The following is a 16772-nucleotide window of genomic DNA, read 5'->3' as shown; positions in this document are numbered from 1 at the left end:
TGCCCTCCCATTCCAGGACCGTATTCTCCTGCCCCCTCTCTACACCATCCCTTGTGCCTGAGACCCCAAAATCAATCTTACCAAATAAGGGTGTCTTCATTGTTTATGTGTCTATGCCTCCAGATGGGAGGACTGCGGGGAAATATGGGGAGATGAGACTTGAGATATGAACACGATGCACAGGTGCTTTTATGGAGCTCCTTTGCATGCATGCATCTTGTCAAATGTTCACACTTTTCTCGTCACAAAATTCCAGAGTTCTCAGCTCTGTTTTAGATATTTTTTTCAAGGCAAAATACAGAAGGTCACCATGGATTAATGGCAGATATTTCTGCTTCTGTCAGTAGTTCATGAAGCCTACAAAAACCACACACTGTAAGAAAGAGGGTGGACAGATAAACTGATACAGTGATGGATGGATGAAAAGATGAGCACAGGGGTGTATATAGACAGCTGTATGGCTGTATGACAGACAAATGGATGGATTGACTGATGGACAAAGGGATGGGTGGGTAGGTAGGTGAATGGATGAATGAATGAAAACATTTTAAACAAATGGTATATGGAATAAAGTATCAAAATAATAATAAAATAAACAACATTTTTCAATTTATTTGAATGCTTTTCCAGACCTAGAAAATAGTTCAACCATATTTGTTCAGACTGTGTAGGAACGGCGAATATAAAACGAGAAGACACAAAACGGAAATACTAAAGAAAACATCCTTATAATTCTGTGGTTTCCAACTATGGTATAAAATTACGCTGTAGGTTGTAAAACACCAAGTTCAGATGATCTTTATGAACCGATGTTAATTAGAGAAATCTTGTGAACAGCATATTTCTTTCTGTAGTTATACCAAAGAATGAAAAAGGTTGTAAGACGGTTGTTTGGGTTGTTAATTATTTGGGTTTAGTGTGCTATTATTTGGGTCAGGAGTTTATTTTATCAACTATGACATGCTTTAATAGCCTTAACCTTAAGCAATGTCAACAAAATTGTTAAAAAAAATAATTTTATCAAAATACATGGAATCATCTTGAGTGTGGATTTTGTGTTTAATTCAAAATTTACTATTTTAATTCTATCGTATCTTTTTCTATAAATATCAGTACATAGGTAAAGAAACAGTAAGATTCAGATGCATCGATTCTAACCACACTGTGTTCATAAATCACAGCGGTCAGCGCTTTGCCACAGAGAACAATATGTAAACACTACTCACTTCTTAGGAGAAACGGATTCCTCCAGCATTGTGGATTCCTCGTCTCCCTCGAGTCCAAATCGGTCCTTACTCTGCTTCTGCATTGGGAGGACATAACAGCAAGCGCTGCTGATTGTTTTGGATTATTTGGATAAACACATTATACTGCGCTAATTCAAACAAGGCTTGCGTTTCATTTTTATGCACTCACCTTTTTAAGAATGATGTCAATGTATCCTGCAATGAGCTGGGATATCTGTTCTCCTTCTGTTGTTTGGACAGAGTAGTAACTCTCCTGATATTCTCCAAAATCCTTTTTTAAAACATGACAAACAGTGTGTATAAATTACAGTGTACTGTCATCTGGCTAGATGTAAAGTATATTTAGCTTCAACTGGAGGGAGGGAGTGTGGCAATATGTGCTCAGAGGAAAAAAAAAATTGTATCACTGAGGGTGAGGGTCTGAATAAATTTGGCAGTACTTTCATCATTTTCAACTCTCCAGCAAAAAAGACTGGCTTCTGTAGAGCATCCCATTTCTCCGAAGAGCTGATTTCATGCAAGATGTAGCAAATCTGAGAAGTGCTTGCTTCAAAGCATTCTGTAGAAACACATGAGTGGGTATTTTTTATTTTAAATAAATGCTGGCAAATATACCTTAGGAGTTAGTTTTTTGAATTAGCATTTGTTATTAATCTTTAAAGGGGGAGATAAAAAAAAAAACTTCCAGCAGTGGAAGAAAACAGCCATAAGAAAAAAGCAAAACAGCTCTCAGATGAATAATACAAATACTAAATTCTGCCCCCTTAACCCTGTTGTTAGCTCAAAGATAATAGCTGGTTAGCATGTTGAAAATGGGGCCAACGGGCTCCTCAGACCCAACCTCCTTCGATCCAGTGCGGTTGGTGGGAGACAGGACTATAGCAAGTATAAGATTACTCATACATAATGTCTCCCACCCCATTGGTGAACTGGAAAGCTCCTTCTGTGACAGACTGCTCCCTCCTAGGTGCACGGCGTTATCACAGATCATCCCTCCCAGCAGCTGTTAAGACTTTATTACCATCGCAGGTTTGATTAAAGACTTAACTTCATTGTAATTTATGTGTCTAGGTGTCTCTCTCTTTCTCTCCGTGAAAGGGAAGAAATTAGGATCTTTCTGAAAATGTCTTGGTTCTAAGTACCTTTTTTAACTTTAAGAGAAAAAGTGTTCAGAATGAAGGGGAAGGTTAATTCTCTTTGAGGTCCGGAAAGCTCTGATGGTAGAGAAGAATCTCGACTAAACAGAGACACCTATACTCTTAGCCTAGGTTTTGTGTCACCTCTCAACGAAGCAGACCTAAGGGTGCCTTAACCCTCTAAACATCCCGTTTCTCAGCTCAGTTGGTAGGGAAATCTTGGCACAACATCAGTCTGACCCAGCGTCAAGGTCAAACACAAGTCAAAGTAAATTAAAACCGAGATGATCCAGACTTGATAAATTTGATTGGGCTGTTAGTTGCTGCAGGATTTGTCTTTTTCTGTCTGTTAGCCCAGCATTGTCCTTCATCTGACTCTGTCCTTCTGACTGAGAACTAAGACGCACAGAGAAGTCACATCACCCTAATGTCATCGGGCTCTGACCATAGACGAGTTTAAAACAAGAGCATAGTCTTCAAAACAAAAGGATTGTACTGGAGCCGGATGCCCAACTCAGTGTTACCGACATGCACTAAGATGAGGAAGTTTGCATTTAGTTTAACTGTGTAAATGTTCTAAACTAACAGAATAATAACATTTTCTTTTTACGGAGCATTATATTCCCATTTTTCAACATTATTCTAAAAAAACAGTTTTTCAAAACAGCTTCAGAGTCATAAATATTGCATTTGGACATGGTTTAACACTTGCAGGATCATCATCTGCAGAGCATCAGAATATTTTAGCTCCGTCCCATCATAATCAAGTCCTAGTTTTGGTCAGACTGTGTCTGCAGACAGGTCAGATTTCTAAACGTTTCCAATGCTACACCCACCATAGTATGTCTCCTGCGCAATACTTTTGTAATGAGAAATCTTTTCAACGGCCAGAAATTAGACTAAATCAGATGATATTAATTGGCACAGGAATAGGGCAGGCTTGCCTTTTTAAATACAGTCAGATTTCAGATGGTTGCTTGGCTTTCTGGGCATTTTTCACATGTTCAGTACTTATTTCACATCATCGTTCACCATATTTGTTATAATCTTTTTGTTTGCCTGGATTACTATGTGTGGATTTTACGGCATTTGGAAACATATTTACAGAGAAAACCATCGAAGTGGTCAATACTTATTTTCCCCGCCGTATAACATGAGGCGCGGTCTAAAAATAGCACTGAGGACGTGCGCAGTCTGTCCCACTGTACCAAGGTGAAACTCTTAGGAGAGGCTGCCCATCTCTTGACTGTCGTCAAAGGCCATTCCTGCACCACATCCTTTGTCTTCTCGTCCACTCGCATCACCGACTCTTTGGTTATCCCCAGCAGCCTTGGGACCAGCTTATTTTTACCCTTCATCTTTTCCTGTCAGAAAGGGAAAAAAAAAAAAAAACATCAGACAAAGAAACAAATAAATAAGTCAGGGCTGAACACCTACACAGATGATTCATGTCAGGTGAAAATGCAAAACGCCGGTGCCATTTAGCTACTGCTGCTCTAATACAGATGTCGCACCATGCTCCGAGTCGCAAACGGTTAAGGGACGGAGGCAGCTGCAAAATGACCCCAACAGCTATGGCTTGTTTAACTGCTGCTTTATTGAACAAGGTCTCCAAAGGTTTAAGTCAGTGTCAGCCCAGCAGCATGGAGCCTCCACCAGCTCTGCTGCCCACTGATAATCTATTACAGCTCACTTTGGACTCTGAGCGTTAACTCCCCTTCAGGGACAGAGAGGATGAAGAAGAAATTAGCAGTGTGGGAAGATGCGGAGGTCATAGTTATTTAAAAATACATATATTTTTCTATATAGACTGTAATTATACACATAGAACACTTTTGTTTCTCATGTATCACAGGGTCAAAACTTTAGACAATAGTACAAACCCAGAACACTTCTAATTTGGAGAAACTCAAGGGCAGATAACATTATGCCAGTGCTCGTTCCATATTTGTGCAGGCTTTCATTGTTTCAGGTCCCATTATTTAAACGTCAGAGTTTTCAAGGCCTGCATTCAAACAGTTCCTTTCTAATTTTAAGTGGAAAGATGATTTATTGTGTTAGTTAGATTAACATGCCTGAGCAAGAAAATGCAATTGAGGCATTACGGCATACACACCAGCACACATGACTGACGCAAACCTGCATTTAGCTCACATAACTGATTGAATGCAATTACTTTAATGAACTGTCATTTTTTTTTTCTTCCCTTTGTGTTTGCGTGTTTACAGCAATACAAAGCCTTCGGTTCAAAATACCTGCAGTGATTAAAGACTCACGGGTGAGAAATGGTGGGTTTCAGAAAAAGCGCTCGAAAAATGCCAGGTCTTTACTTTTCCTTTTGCAAACATCAACAGCTGAGTGCAACGGGAGTAAATTATTTAGCAGTCTTGAACTCTCCATCACTACCTCTTCCCTTTGAACATGGGCAGTGCTTGTGGTGGGATGTTTCCTTAATGGCATACAATATATTTATTTGAACCCGGCAATAAACTTTAACCATTTGGCCAAAAGAACAAAACATTTATCATCCATTAGAACTATGCTCCTCCTTGTTTTCTTCACATATATTGCTAAATGGGGGTTCTGCCAGAGTCTTTACAACACTCGCTCGTGCAACTTTATCCTGTTCTTTTGCTGTGTTCCTATTTCACTTCTGTGCTGTAGAACTGCAGCAGAGCATAACAGCTATTGCCACAAGCTTCAACTCATAAGCTCTCTATCTGAGGCGATAATGGGCCTTTTTGGTGCTTCCCGAATGCTTTCATACCTATTTGAACACAGGCTATCACAGTGAGTATCAGAGCCACTTTATAATCGCTGCTGCCAGTTACTGCAACACTAACCCTACAGTCATGTTTACCGTAATACATTTAACTGAGACTTGTCAGTTACAATTACAGGAAAATTCTGGCATTTTTATCTACAGCATATATTTGGTCTTGATTTCAATAAAAATGTCAACATTGCAATGTAAACCTCTGCAGATGAAATTAATATCTCACTTGTAATGTTTAACAAGATTATTTATCACACTAATTAGAAGTAAACACCATAAAGACAAAACAGAATGCATGGCAAAACCACATTAACGACAAAAGGAGACTGAGATAAAAAGTTGGACTCTAATTAGACCATGGACACGAATAAGCTTGGATCTAAACCATTCCCTTGGAGTTCTGGCCTTGTCTTTTAGGGTTTCCTTTAATAGGTTTTATTCCAAGGATTGTCCTCCTTCTACCTTCTTATCATCTGACTAGTTTCTATCTCTATTCTCGGAAAAAGCCCCAGTCTAAAAACATTTTTCCACCTGAGCTGTACATCTCTGCAGCTCCTCTCAAGTTGTAATGGCCTACTTGGCCACCCATGCTAAGTATCCCTCTAAGTCATTACTGCTGAGAGCTGAGGGAACGCATGGATCAACAGAGCTATGCCGGCCGATGACTCAATGCAATCTGCTGAGTTTCCTCAGATAGAAAACTGACCAATCTGTCTGTATGATTTAACTAAATTGACTTTGTAAAGTGCCTTGATGACCGTGATGATACGTGTTGTGGCTCTTAAAGAAATAAAATTGAACTGAACTGCTTCTGAGTAATTTGGTCCTTGCCCCACCTGTCATTTCAGGTAGATGTAGATGGGTATTGTTTTAGAACCTAACACTGCCTGAAACTTCCCCACAAGTGCAGAGGTGGGGGATCTGGCTTCAGGAAAGTAAAAACTCTGCCTGGTTTTCCTTCATCCTGTTCACTTAACCAGCTGATTTTAGTCCCTGACTATGCTGTGGAACTGTAAAGGCAAATGCTTGGAACTAATGTCCGGACCAGCTTTTAAATTTTAACTTTCCAACCTCTGCTGGTGTCTTCCCAGACCAGCTGGATTTTTATACTGAGATTAAATAACAAATACTGTGACTTCTGACGACAAATGCTTGCATTAGATTTTATCTGGGCATACTAGAGTGAAAGGGCCTGATTACATTTACACATCACACTTTTCATTTCTCTTTCTGAAGGATTTTGAAAAGCCTATATCACAGTATTTTCCCTCCTCTTCACAAGGATACACTTCTTTGTGTTGGCCTATCATGTAGAACTCCAATAGAGAAAAATCCATTGAGTTTTAATGTGACAAAGTGTGAATCAGTCCAAGACAAGTGCTTGGCACTTTTTATCCACTGCTGCAAAGCACAAGGAGTTAGTCATTAAAAACATTAATAATTGTTTTACGTCACACAAATACTTTGATGCATCCAAAGAATGAGTGAAAATATGTTATATTTATGTTTTTTTTTTTTACAGACTTTTAAAAGTTTAATAGAATGATACCGCATGACTGTAGCTCTTACCTTGACGAGAAAGAAGGACACTCCATATGTTGGCAGAGACCTGGCGAGCTTCACATACTTCACTTTCCCCTCAATTTCAGACATTTCTCCACAGTTTTTATGGTCCTGGACAAAACATCAGTTACGACAGTTCAAAGCATGTGAATAGCTTTTGAAATTTCATATGTGTAATCTGTCAATTTCAGGTGACAAATGTAACAGGGATTCCTGTGGACCGGATTAACTTTGAACAATATATTTAAGAAATGTGAAACCCAACACATACTTGGAATATTTTCTTCTCGGACCCTCGTTGCTTGATGTACTCTTTAGGTAGGAACTCTTTCAGGCTGGAAAGATAAATTGAATTGTTACAATAGTTTCTGTTTTTAGCTTACAGCCATTATCTTTTCTATTAACATACTTCCACATACGAGGTCATTCTTGCCTTTGTATCTATGTAACAGAAAACAGTCGTAAGAGCTGACATCAGCCCTGAGCTTTCCACTGCAGGAAATCCCTGCGGCAAGAGCGTGTACTGAAGGAGATAACTACTGTACAGCTCTGAGCTGATCATAAAAAAGAAGCATCGGCATTGTTTTTCTTCTTTTCGTGAATGGTGGTGGCTTGAACTAATCTTTTTAATGAGAAAATCTTACTCGAGGAATCCAGGCTTGTGTTTGTGCTCCACGTGGGGTCCGAACTGGATCTGAGCCTGGATCCCTGCAAACTCACAGGCTTTATCAAAGGAGACAGGGTGGGATCCATTCAATATATCATCCCTAGCCTGGAGGAGACACAAGGACAGAGAGCAGGGAGGGATTAGGTGAGACACACGTCTCGGGGAAGAAAAAGAGAGCACTACAAAGGCATTCGAACGAGCCCAAATTCATCCAGCGGAGCTCTACAACAAGCACCTCAACGAGTGATTTAGAAGCAACCTGGCTTGAAAGATTTCGGAACTCAAGAGATGCTCTAACTGCATTTTTAAAGCAAACACATGGATAAAAGATTGAGGAATGCTTTTGCAAATAAATAAGATGTTTGTGTCAGCAACGTGATTATACTGACATCCAAATGTCAAGGCCTTATCAGAGCCATATATATCCGAAAGTATTATTCACCCCAATTTTTCCAAATGTTCTCATCTTCAACCACAAACTTTAGTGGATGTTATAATACACATAAAGCAGTGCATAATTGTGAAATAGAAAGTCATCCACATCTAAAAAGGTTTTACAAATAGGATTTGGAGATGTGTGCTATGGATTTGCATCTAACCCTCTTCCCCCTTTGACATCCCCACATAAAGTACAATCTGGCTTTAAAAAAAAAAATATTCTACCTGCTGGTTAAAAAAAAAAATATCCCAAGGGTTAAACATCTCTGAGGACATTGTTCATTACACCATCTAGAATGGAAAGATTATGGCACTACTGCAGATCTACAGAGCTATCGCTCTTCATCTGAACTGATAGACTGTGCAGAGAAAGTGTTAATAAGAGAAGCAGTTAAGGGGTAGTTTAGAGAATCTGTCAACAGGACAACTATTAGCTGTGTGCTTCCAAAAACAGGCTTTAAAACGACTGGCTACAAGAAAGCCGCTGTGGAAGGACAGCTATAATTATTGCTGTTTGCAGGTTGCTGATGTCGCATAGGGGACTCAGCTAACATCTGTATTGCTGTACTCTGATCATATGACAGCAAATTTTACATTTTTGACCTAAATTTAAAACATTCTGTATGGTACAAAACATCACACATCTCCTTGAAACCATCATCCCCACTGTGAAACATGGGTGGGCTGCGGGGAAGTTTTTATTTTTTAATTTTTGTGTGTTTTGCTGAATATGGGGAGGACAAACCTGTTAGAGACTGGAAAAAAAACCTTGAGACTGGGAGAGAGGTTCCCCTTCCAGCAAGACAAAACAAACCATGCAGTCAGAGCTAAAATGAAACAGTTTAGATCTAACTATGATTATGTGTTATCAAATCCAAATTAAAGTCCAGGCTTCAATCCCATTTCAGAGTTGGTGGTGAGACTTTCAAATTGCTGTCCCCTCCCTCTAATCTGACCGACTTTAAAATATTTTGCAAAAGGTGGGCAAAGCTGGTAGAGGCATACACTCAAAGACGTTGCAGCATCACATGTAGTACCGACTCAAGAAGGCTGCTGAATAGAATTGCACACCACACTTTCCAGATTTTTATTTGAAAAAGATTTTAAAAGTCATGCATAATTTCCCCCCGCTTCCCAATTATGCACTACTTTGTGTTAGTCTCTTGCAGAATGGACATGGACATTTGTGGTTGTAATTAGATTATGAAAGGAAATTCATCAGGCATTTGTAATATCTCATCTACACGACAAGTCTGCCCCACAATACATTTCTAAGAAAATTAGTTTTGATTTCTTCCTGCTTAGCAGTGGAGACGTCACTCGCTGCATGCTTCAAAGCATTTTCAGCCACACTCTTTACATTATCTCCCCAATTTGATGGAGAAAGAAAAGCCTTTGTTGACATGTTTCAAATGCTTCCCCCTGTGCGCATGCTTCTCCAGGGGGCAGTCAGCTCTCCTTCACTCTCCCTTTCTAGTTCACTGCTGCAAATTTAATGGCTTGGAGAGCTGAGAGGCCATGCTGAAAGTGAGAGAGACTCCATCCATGCTTTTAGCATTGGCATATCAGAGCACAGCGTGGACTCAGCTCATTCTTACGTCCCATTACATCAATAAAAGCCTAAGCAGCAGCTTACTGCTGTAATGAGGACAACAATGTCCTCTCCTCACAATCACGTCCTTCGCCGAGTGCAATTCACTGTGGAGCACATAAGCTCTTAGCAAACACAGGAAGACGTGCTAAAATTAGTCCTCACACATGCCTTTCACACTGATACACACTTATCACTAGAGGGGCTTACACAAATTAAGATGCCAGGAATAATAGGACACACTCATTTTGCTTTAAGTATGACTTTCATACACATTAATGAGTAGAAATTACTAATACAGACCAAGTGCTTTGAAAGTTATGTAGAGCGTGAGAGACAGAGAAAGGGTAAAGTGTGTGAAGAATTACAGTGGTAAAAAAAAAAAAAAAAAAAAAAGGATTCTGGCATAAATTCAGAATTTGCAAATATAATCATAAATCTTCTTGCAAAAATGCTTTTCTTATTTTAAATTAAATATAAAAAAAATGCAATACAAAAAAGGTGTTCATTGTACACATTTCTCTGTATTCTCAAATAATTTGCTTTACCAGCCCATCAAACAGTAGGGCAAATATGTGAGATGGAAGCAAAGTAAAACAGTTTTATGGAACTACCAATCACATGTATTTGCCCCCTTTGACTCTGACGGAACTAAATTAGTAATGCACTTAACAAATGGCATTGTGGAAGAGTGGTAAGAAGAAAACACTGTTGAAATAAAGCCATAAGAAGTTCTGTTGTAGCTTGCCACACGCCATGAAGAGGACAGAGCAAACGTGTGGATGAAGATGAAGTGATTCCAAAACTGAACATTTTGGCCCAACCTGGAAAACACTAACCTGACAACAGCCAGCTGTATGTATCGCTCCGCCTAGCTCCACTCACATACATCTGGGACACCGCCATAGGCATTGCCTTTACTGAAGGCTGGGCCTTATCAAAACTCCTTGCATATGATTGGATAAGCCACTTGTCTGTCATCTTTATCGACGTGCTATTTCAAACACTCACACCGAAGCTAACCCGTGACGCTGATGAGACCGACGCCGGAAAAAAAACCCTTTTTTTTTTTTTTTATGTGTTTGCGGCTCTAGTGCAGGGTTTCCCGCAGCGCTATCTTGGCGAGGCGGCCGCGGAAAACGTGTCGTCCACCCCTCCGCGAGCCGGTCCGCGGAAAACGTGTCGCCCCCCCCCCCCCCCCCCCCGCCCGCATAAGCAAATCCATGCGGGAAACACTGTAGTGGCACACCTTTTATTGACAGTGAGCTGACAGGAAGAGGGGGAAGACAGGCGGCAAAGCGCCGCGGGTCGGAGTCGATCCCGGGCTGACCGCGTTGAGGACTAATAGGCCTCCCAATATGGTTCGCGCTAACCGCTCCGGGGCGCGTACGCGGACGCGCCCCGGAGCGCCCCGGACGCGCCCCGGAGCGGAAAACAAAACTTGCCAAATCCGGTCGGGAGAAGGGCGAAAACATGGTTTCCACCAACAAAAGCCTTCAGAGCCGTTCTCTGATGTTCTTTTAATGAAACAATATCAGATAGATTGGACAACACGGAGGAAATAGCAGCATCAATGCTAACGCTTGCTTCCTCGATGCGAGCCGCCATTGTTGTTGGAATCTCACGGTGGCTTGTCCACTACGTCACATCCAGGAAACACCCGCCCTGCGTCCTGATTGGCCAGACCATAAATTTGGTTGGGGAAATCATTTTCAATGAGCCGTGTCCCAGATGTATGTGAGTGGAGCTAGGCGGAGCGATACATGCAGCTGGCTGTTGTCAGGTTAGGAAAACACTGCATATCACCTTGAACACAATATCCCCAGCAGGAATCAGGAAATCTGGTCGGAGTTCACGGCAACACACAGGGCGATCCTTAAAGAAATGACGTGATGGTTGGGTTTTGTGTTCAGAACCCAAACATGCTGCATATAGTATGCCGTAACCATTTAGATCAAAGGATGTTTGAATGGCCAGGTCAAAGTTGAGCTCTAAATCCAGCTGAAAAGCTGCTGCAATGCTTGAAAACTGATGTTCACAAATGCTACCCAATGGAACTGAATACATTTTTTTTAAGAATAGAAAAAATAGCTAAGTTTGAATCTCTGAAAAAAAGATGTTTAGAGACCCAAGTAATTGTTAGAATAATTAACATTTTTTCATTTAAAATGAGTGCGCCTTCTAGTAAATTCTGTAAATCAGAAGCGAAAATACAGATGGCTAAAACATGAAAATTGTGGTGTGATTCAGTAGATCAAAGATATAGGATGTCTTTAAATTTAAATTTATGTAAGAGCCACTGGATTTTTAGAAATATATTTTTTTATATCTATCTTTTGCAAATAAGGTCTGAAAACTAAAATAATTATTTTTACCCAAATGTGCCAAGTAGCAAAAGCAAATTCCTCACTTTCCCTGAATTTTCTAAACTGCAAAACAACCCTGTTAGATCATATAAATGTCACATTGGTATCATTAGCTTCTAAAAAAAAAATAAAATAAAAAAACTTCATCAAAAAGTAAAAATTGATGGAAACTGATCAGTAACATGCAACCGAGGCTGTTCAGAGTTCTGTTTATGAAGACGTTAATTTAAATTTAAGCTGTGGTATGCATCAATTTTGTATTCTGATTAATAGCAGGAAAATTGAACTTGTCTTGATTAATCGTTGAGGTTGGAGGGGTAATTGGAGCCACAGCGCAGGTTGCTAGATGAAGGTTGTGTTGTAAGCGAGGTGATAAAAATACCTGCTGAGAATTCCCATGAAGCATGTTATGACAATAAATACCTGCACAAATATTAGAGGAGGTTCGTAGACCGCTAAAGGCCACGACCAGTGTTTACTTACTGCACTCAAAAGCACATTTTGATACTTTGTCACATTAGCCAGGGGAATATGCATGTTTGTTATGATGAAACAAGGCAGTAAGGACAGAATCTTACATTTTCACAGAGCTGCGTGACTTGGAGTGAAGCAGAAGACATCAGGATCCGTGACACATGCAGATTGTGCCCGAGGTGCCAATACTGAGGTCAGCCAGTGCACCATGACCAAGCAGAGCAAAGAATAAAATACTGCTACAGAAATAATTTGTGATGGCAAACGAAAGAACTGTGGTAACTGAATACAAACACTGTTAAATTGTTTGGTTGCTAATATGCTGATCCCACTGTCCTCTCTTTTATTTCACAATTATTCAGTTGTCACAAAATCAAAGATGCAACCACCTCAGTCTAAATCTGTTGAACATTTTGTTGGATTACAGGATTACAGGTCTGTGGAAGGCAATGTAGCACTAAACACTGTTATATTAGAAAATTAAAAATGATGCTATCACCGAGACCATTTTGGAAAATAAGAACACTCTGTCTTGTTTTTTGTAAAATTAAATGAAATGCAATGCAACCCATTTCAGTTATATTTACATAACCGCAATTCACGATGCATCTCATCCGAGAGCACTTTCCATGACAAGCTGGTCCAACACCAAATCAAATTGTGTTGAATCTGGTTCAGTCCCAATTCAGCTCAAATGAATCCAGTTGATTCTAAACCAATTCAGTCACACCCAAATTGAACTACATACTTTAAATCACAACCTAGTTGATCGATCAAATAAGGCTTGTCTAAGAAAACCCCGTTGGTTGCATTAGGTGCCTAAGTCTGACCACAGACTGAAGATCATGCATGTTTTAAAGGGAAAGTGTGTAACTAATTTGGCTTTCAATTAGCAAAAATCAAGTACTGCTATTATAAATACATTGTCTGGCAAAGTCTAATGACCTCACATGAAAAATGAAAGTGTTCTCATAACTTACAATTAGTAGTTTAAAAATACATAGGTGTCTGTGCACCCACTACGAGGCGCCATGTTGCATCACTATTTCTGATTTCAAAAGTCGAAAGGTCAGCTTGTCAACCATACGCGTTTTCCCTATTTGTCCCCTATATGACGTGCTGTTGGTGGAGGAGCATAAGCAAGCAAAGACAACCATAGATCATTCTATTTGCCGTTCTCTGTTGAAATGGAGGACCATCCATACTCTATGTCCAGTGAGAGGGAAGAGAAAGTAACCAAGAAAAGAAAAATAAGTAATAACCGGGAGAAAACGAGAGTCTATATCGGTGCAGCTATTATTACCAGGTGGAGATAATTCATGAGGGAGCAGGGATTTGAAATGGATTCAGAGGTTGCAGGATTTCCGCTGGACAGTACATATGTTAATTCAATATAACAGTGAAGTTTATTTTGGCGTTATATTAGAAATAGTGTAGAGCAGCAACTACTCTATCCTCCCTGTGGAGACGGCTCGTCTCTCTCTCTCCTTTGCATCTATGCAGAGCGGCGGAGGGATATTTCAGCCGGCCAGTTCACGCTTTCTGTAGTTCAATAGCGGGTCTCTTTAGTCGCTTTTATGAGACCCCAAATAAGTGCCTGCAAGTTGAGAAACTAGCCCAAAAACTGTGACTCACGAAATTTACAAGTGACTTTAGAAAAAAACAACAAAAAAAAAACAAGCAGAATTGGCAACAGAGCCAAAACCATTTCACACGGTGACCGTAGCTATTAGCAGTAGCTAATACATGCAGCACAGGTTTCCATTGTCACACTTATGACACTCCGCGGCTTCTGCAATAGTTATTTTGTTTGTTGTTTATAATTCATTTAGCACACCACTAGATGGTGCGACAGTGTGAAAATCTTACACACTGGGGCTTTAAGTAGAGGCTTGCTCTGGTCTTGGGATTTAAGAAAAAATGGGAATCAATGAGCAGCAACATGTTAATCCAAGTGAGCGGGAGGTTTGGTTTTGAAACTCCAAAATTATGTTTAAGTAGATATTTGTATTGAGTGTGTCATTATGGGAACTCCAATTTAATAGTTTGCAACAGCTGAGTTAAAGTTGTGGTTTCAGGCATTATCCTTTACAGATTTCTCAGACTTACAGTACTTATCTAAGGTTTTTATTGACATTTGTATTGTCTTTATGTGTAGTACTAGCCTCGTGAGACCATCCTGATCTCGCAAGCTTTCAAGGTTTCACTCGCAGATCAGTCTGGCTACTTTCCGTTAAAGAAAATTTGGAGCCGTTCACCAAACGAACGTCCAATCAGCGTTGGCTTTGAGGCGGGTTGAAGTGTGACGCAACGAGAAGCGCGACAGTTCAGTCTAAAGAACATGGCGGCTTCAGCCGATGAAACTAGCGTTAGCGTGGCTATCGAGCAAGTTTTATCGGAATTACAGAGTATTTCTTTGCTGAGCTAACGAGCCTTTACCTGCAGCAGCAAGAGTAGCTTGGCTTGTGGTTGTGTTTTCGTCGTCGCTCGTAACAGAGCGACGACGAAGCATGTTGACGAGTGCGTCATATGCTTCGTTGATCGGATTGGTTTATTTGGCCCGTCTATTACCAACATAGGCCAATCAGCTAACCAGTATTTTCGCCCCTTCCCAAAATTACTTCAACGGAAGGTTTCCAGATGGATATGCGGAGCAAATCCATCTGGTAAGTCAGGTAAGTGTAGTACCACCATGTTATAAAAAACTTGCACTGCTTCATCATCTCTTTCCTTTAAAGACCAGAAGATTAAAAAATAACGTATGTAAGCAATTACTTCTGCTTCAGTAGGTCTGCAGATGTTTGCAGGCTGCTCAGACACACCTTTGAAAGAATAAACGCCACAGAATTATTTAGTGGCAACATATCTGCTTTCATTACAATCTTTAGAGCCCGACAAACTGCAGTAATGCAGAGTTAAGCAGTCTCAGCCCCCGAGTGAATAGTTTGCATGACTGCCACTGTGTTGCTAAATATGATACTGCATAGGCACAGCAAAATGTGCATATGAGCTAACAGTGCATCTTCTGGAAATATTCGACAGCTGTGAGATCATTTTGGAAATGATGTTAATGAACGGAGGAAATCATAGAAAAGGTTTCAATATGGGCTCTTGTGCTGAAGATGGATTTACATTTTATTTGTTACACTTGCCTGACTCCTTTATCTTGTCTTTAAACACCAGCTGTCCTTCTAAACAATTGCGATGGATTCTATGTTCTTTTGATGTGACTCAGAACTTTCTTTGCACCAAAACCTAAATACAGAATCTCAAAACATTGCTCAGATGGAAAAAAAAAACTTTCTAAATAAAACTCTTATGAGGCAAGACAAATGTTGAACTTGTTGGCCAAAGACAAGGTTCTGAGGAGTAAATGTGATTCTTTTGAACGCCGAACGACCGTACCAACTGCCAAGCAAAGTGGTGGCATCATCATATTTTGGGGCTGTTTTGAAGCCAATTGTACACGGCACATAACAGAAGAATGGTAACTACCTCCTAAGTATTCAACAAAACCTCAAATTCACAGCTTGGTAGTGAAAGCTGAGACAGTAAGATGGGTGTTCCAATAGGACCAAGATCACAAACACACATCAAAACTGGTTTTTAGAGTTGATAAAGAACACTAACATTAAGCAGGAATGACCATCACCTCAACCCCTTTGACAATGTGTGGACTAGGCCTAAATGCTGGCTCCATGCCAGCCAACCTTTAAATAAGCCAAACTAATTCTGATAATGGTAGGTAAATATCCAGCCAGAATTTTGCCAGAGCCTAAGGTTGCAAAAAGTCTGTGGTTGGGGCACAGCTTGAGAAGGAACATTTAACCAAATAGTAACGAGGCAAATGCATATAGCCTCTATTATTTTTGAGTCTGTATGCATCAGAAAAACATGTAAAGTGCAATTTTTGCAAGCAATTCCTATTTTTAAGTGATGTTTTATGTTGTAGAAACAATTAAAATGTCATTAATGTTGATAAAGAAACAGAACCTTCTGACCAGAACTCTAAATGATCTATGCTATGGTAAAATGACAGACAAAAAAGTAATCTTTGATAACAGACTAGAATCAGTTCTTTGGTCTAAACATGACCAAGACTAAAAGCATAGTGTGGGCAGAGATTAATGAATCACCACTGATCACCAGTGTTCCTAAAACTAAAGGCAAACAGCTCAACTTTTATATTTAAAAGCAAGCTGAAGATGTTAAGTATTCACCATTTGCATTTTGAAATGAACAAAGCTACAGATGCCTCTGAAAGACAGCATCTTTTTCTGCCTTTTATATATTTCTATCATTTAATAAAGCTTTTCAGCAACAAGAAAACAAAACAAAAATCTCACACAAGACTCTAATCTGCTAAAATCAGAAAGTACTCACATTAAATGTTATTCACAGAGAAGCTAGAACATATAAAATACAAACACATTGTACTGTTCAAGTTGTTTTTGCTCCTTTCAAACAAGTAATCATCAGTTCTCACATGACTCCTGTCATGCAGAACAACTGAC

At 39.9% G+C, this 16772-nt stretch overlaps 1 protein-coding gene across 4 annotated transcripts in view; it reads right to left on the bottom strand.

The window, feature by feature from the left end:
- tln2b (talin 2b) overlaps positions 1–16772 on the bottom strand; it is a 144650-nt gene that overhangs the window by 59825 nt on the left and 68053 nt on the right. For all 4 annotated transcript variants that reach the window (XM_012871470.3, XM_021320955.2, XM_021320956.2 and 1 more), the window contains exons 7-12: positions 7367–7494; positions 6994–7057; positions 6729–6833; positions 3592–3747; positions 1417–1518; positions 1227–1303 (exon numbers count right to left, since the gene is read on the bottom strand). In XM_012871470.3, the coding sequence (XP_012726924.2) occupies positions 1227–1303; positions 1417–1518; positions 3592–3747; positions 6729–6833; positions 6994–7057; positions 7367–7494 (632 nt within the window). The remainder of the gene's footprint in view (positions 1–1226; positions 1304–1416; positions 1519–3591; positions 3748–6728; positions 6834–6993; positions 7058–7366; positions 7495–16772) is intronic.

Source organism: Fundulus heteroclitus, chromosome 2 (genome assembly GCF_011125445.2).
Source record: "Fundulus heteroclitus isolate FHET01 chromosome 2, MU-UCD_Fhet_4.1, whole genome shotgun sequence".
Lineage (NCBI taxonomy): Eukaryota > Metazoa > Chordata > Actinopteri > Cyprinodontiformes > Fundulidae > Fundulus > Fundulus heteroclitus.
This window is presented reverse-complemented; position numbering and strand designations above follow the sequence as displayed.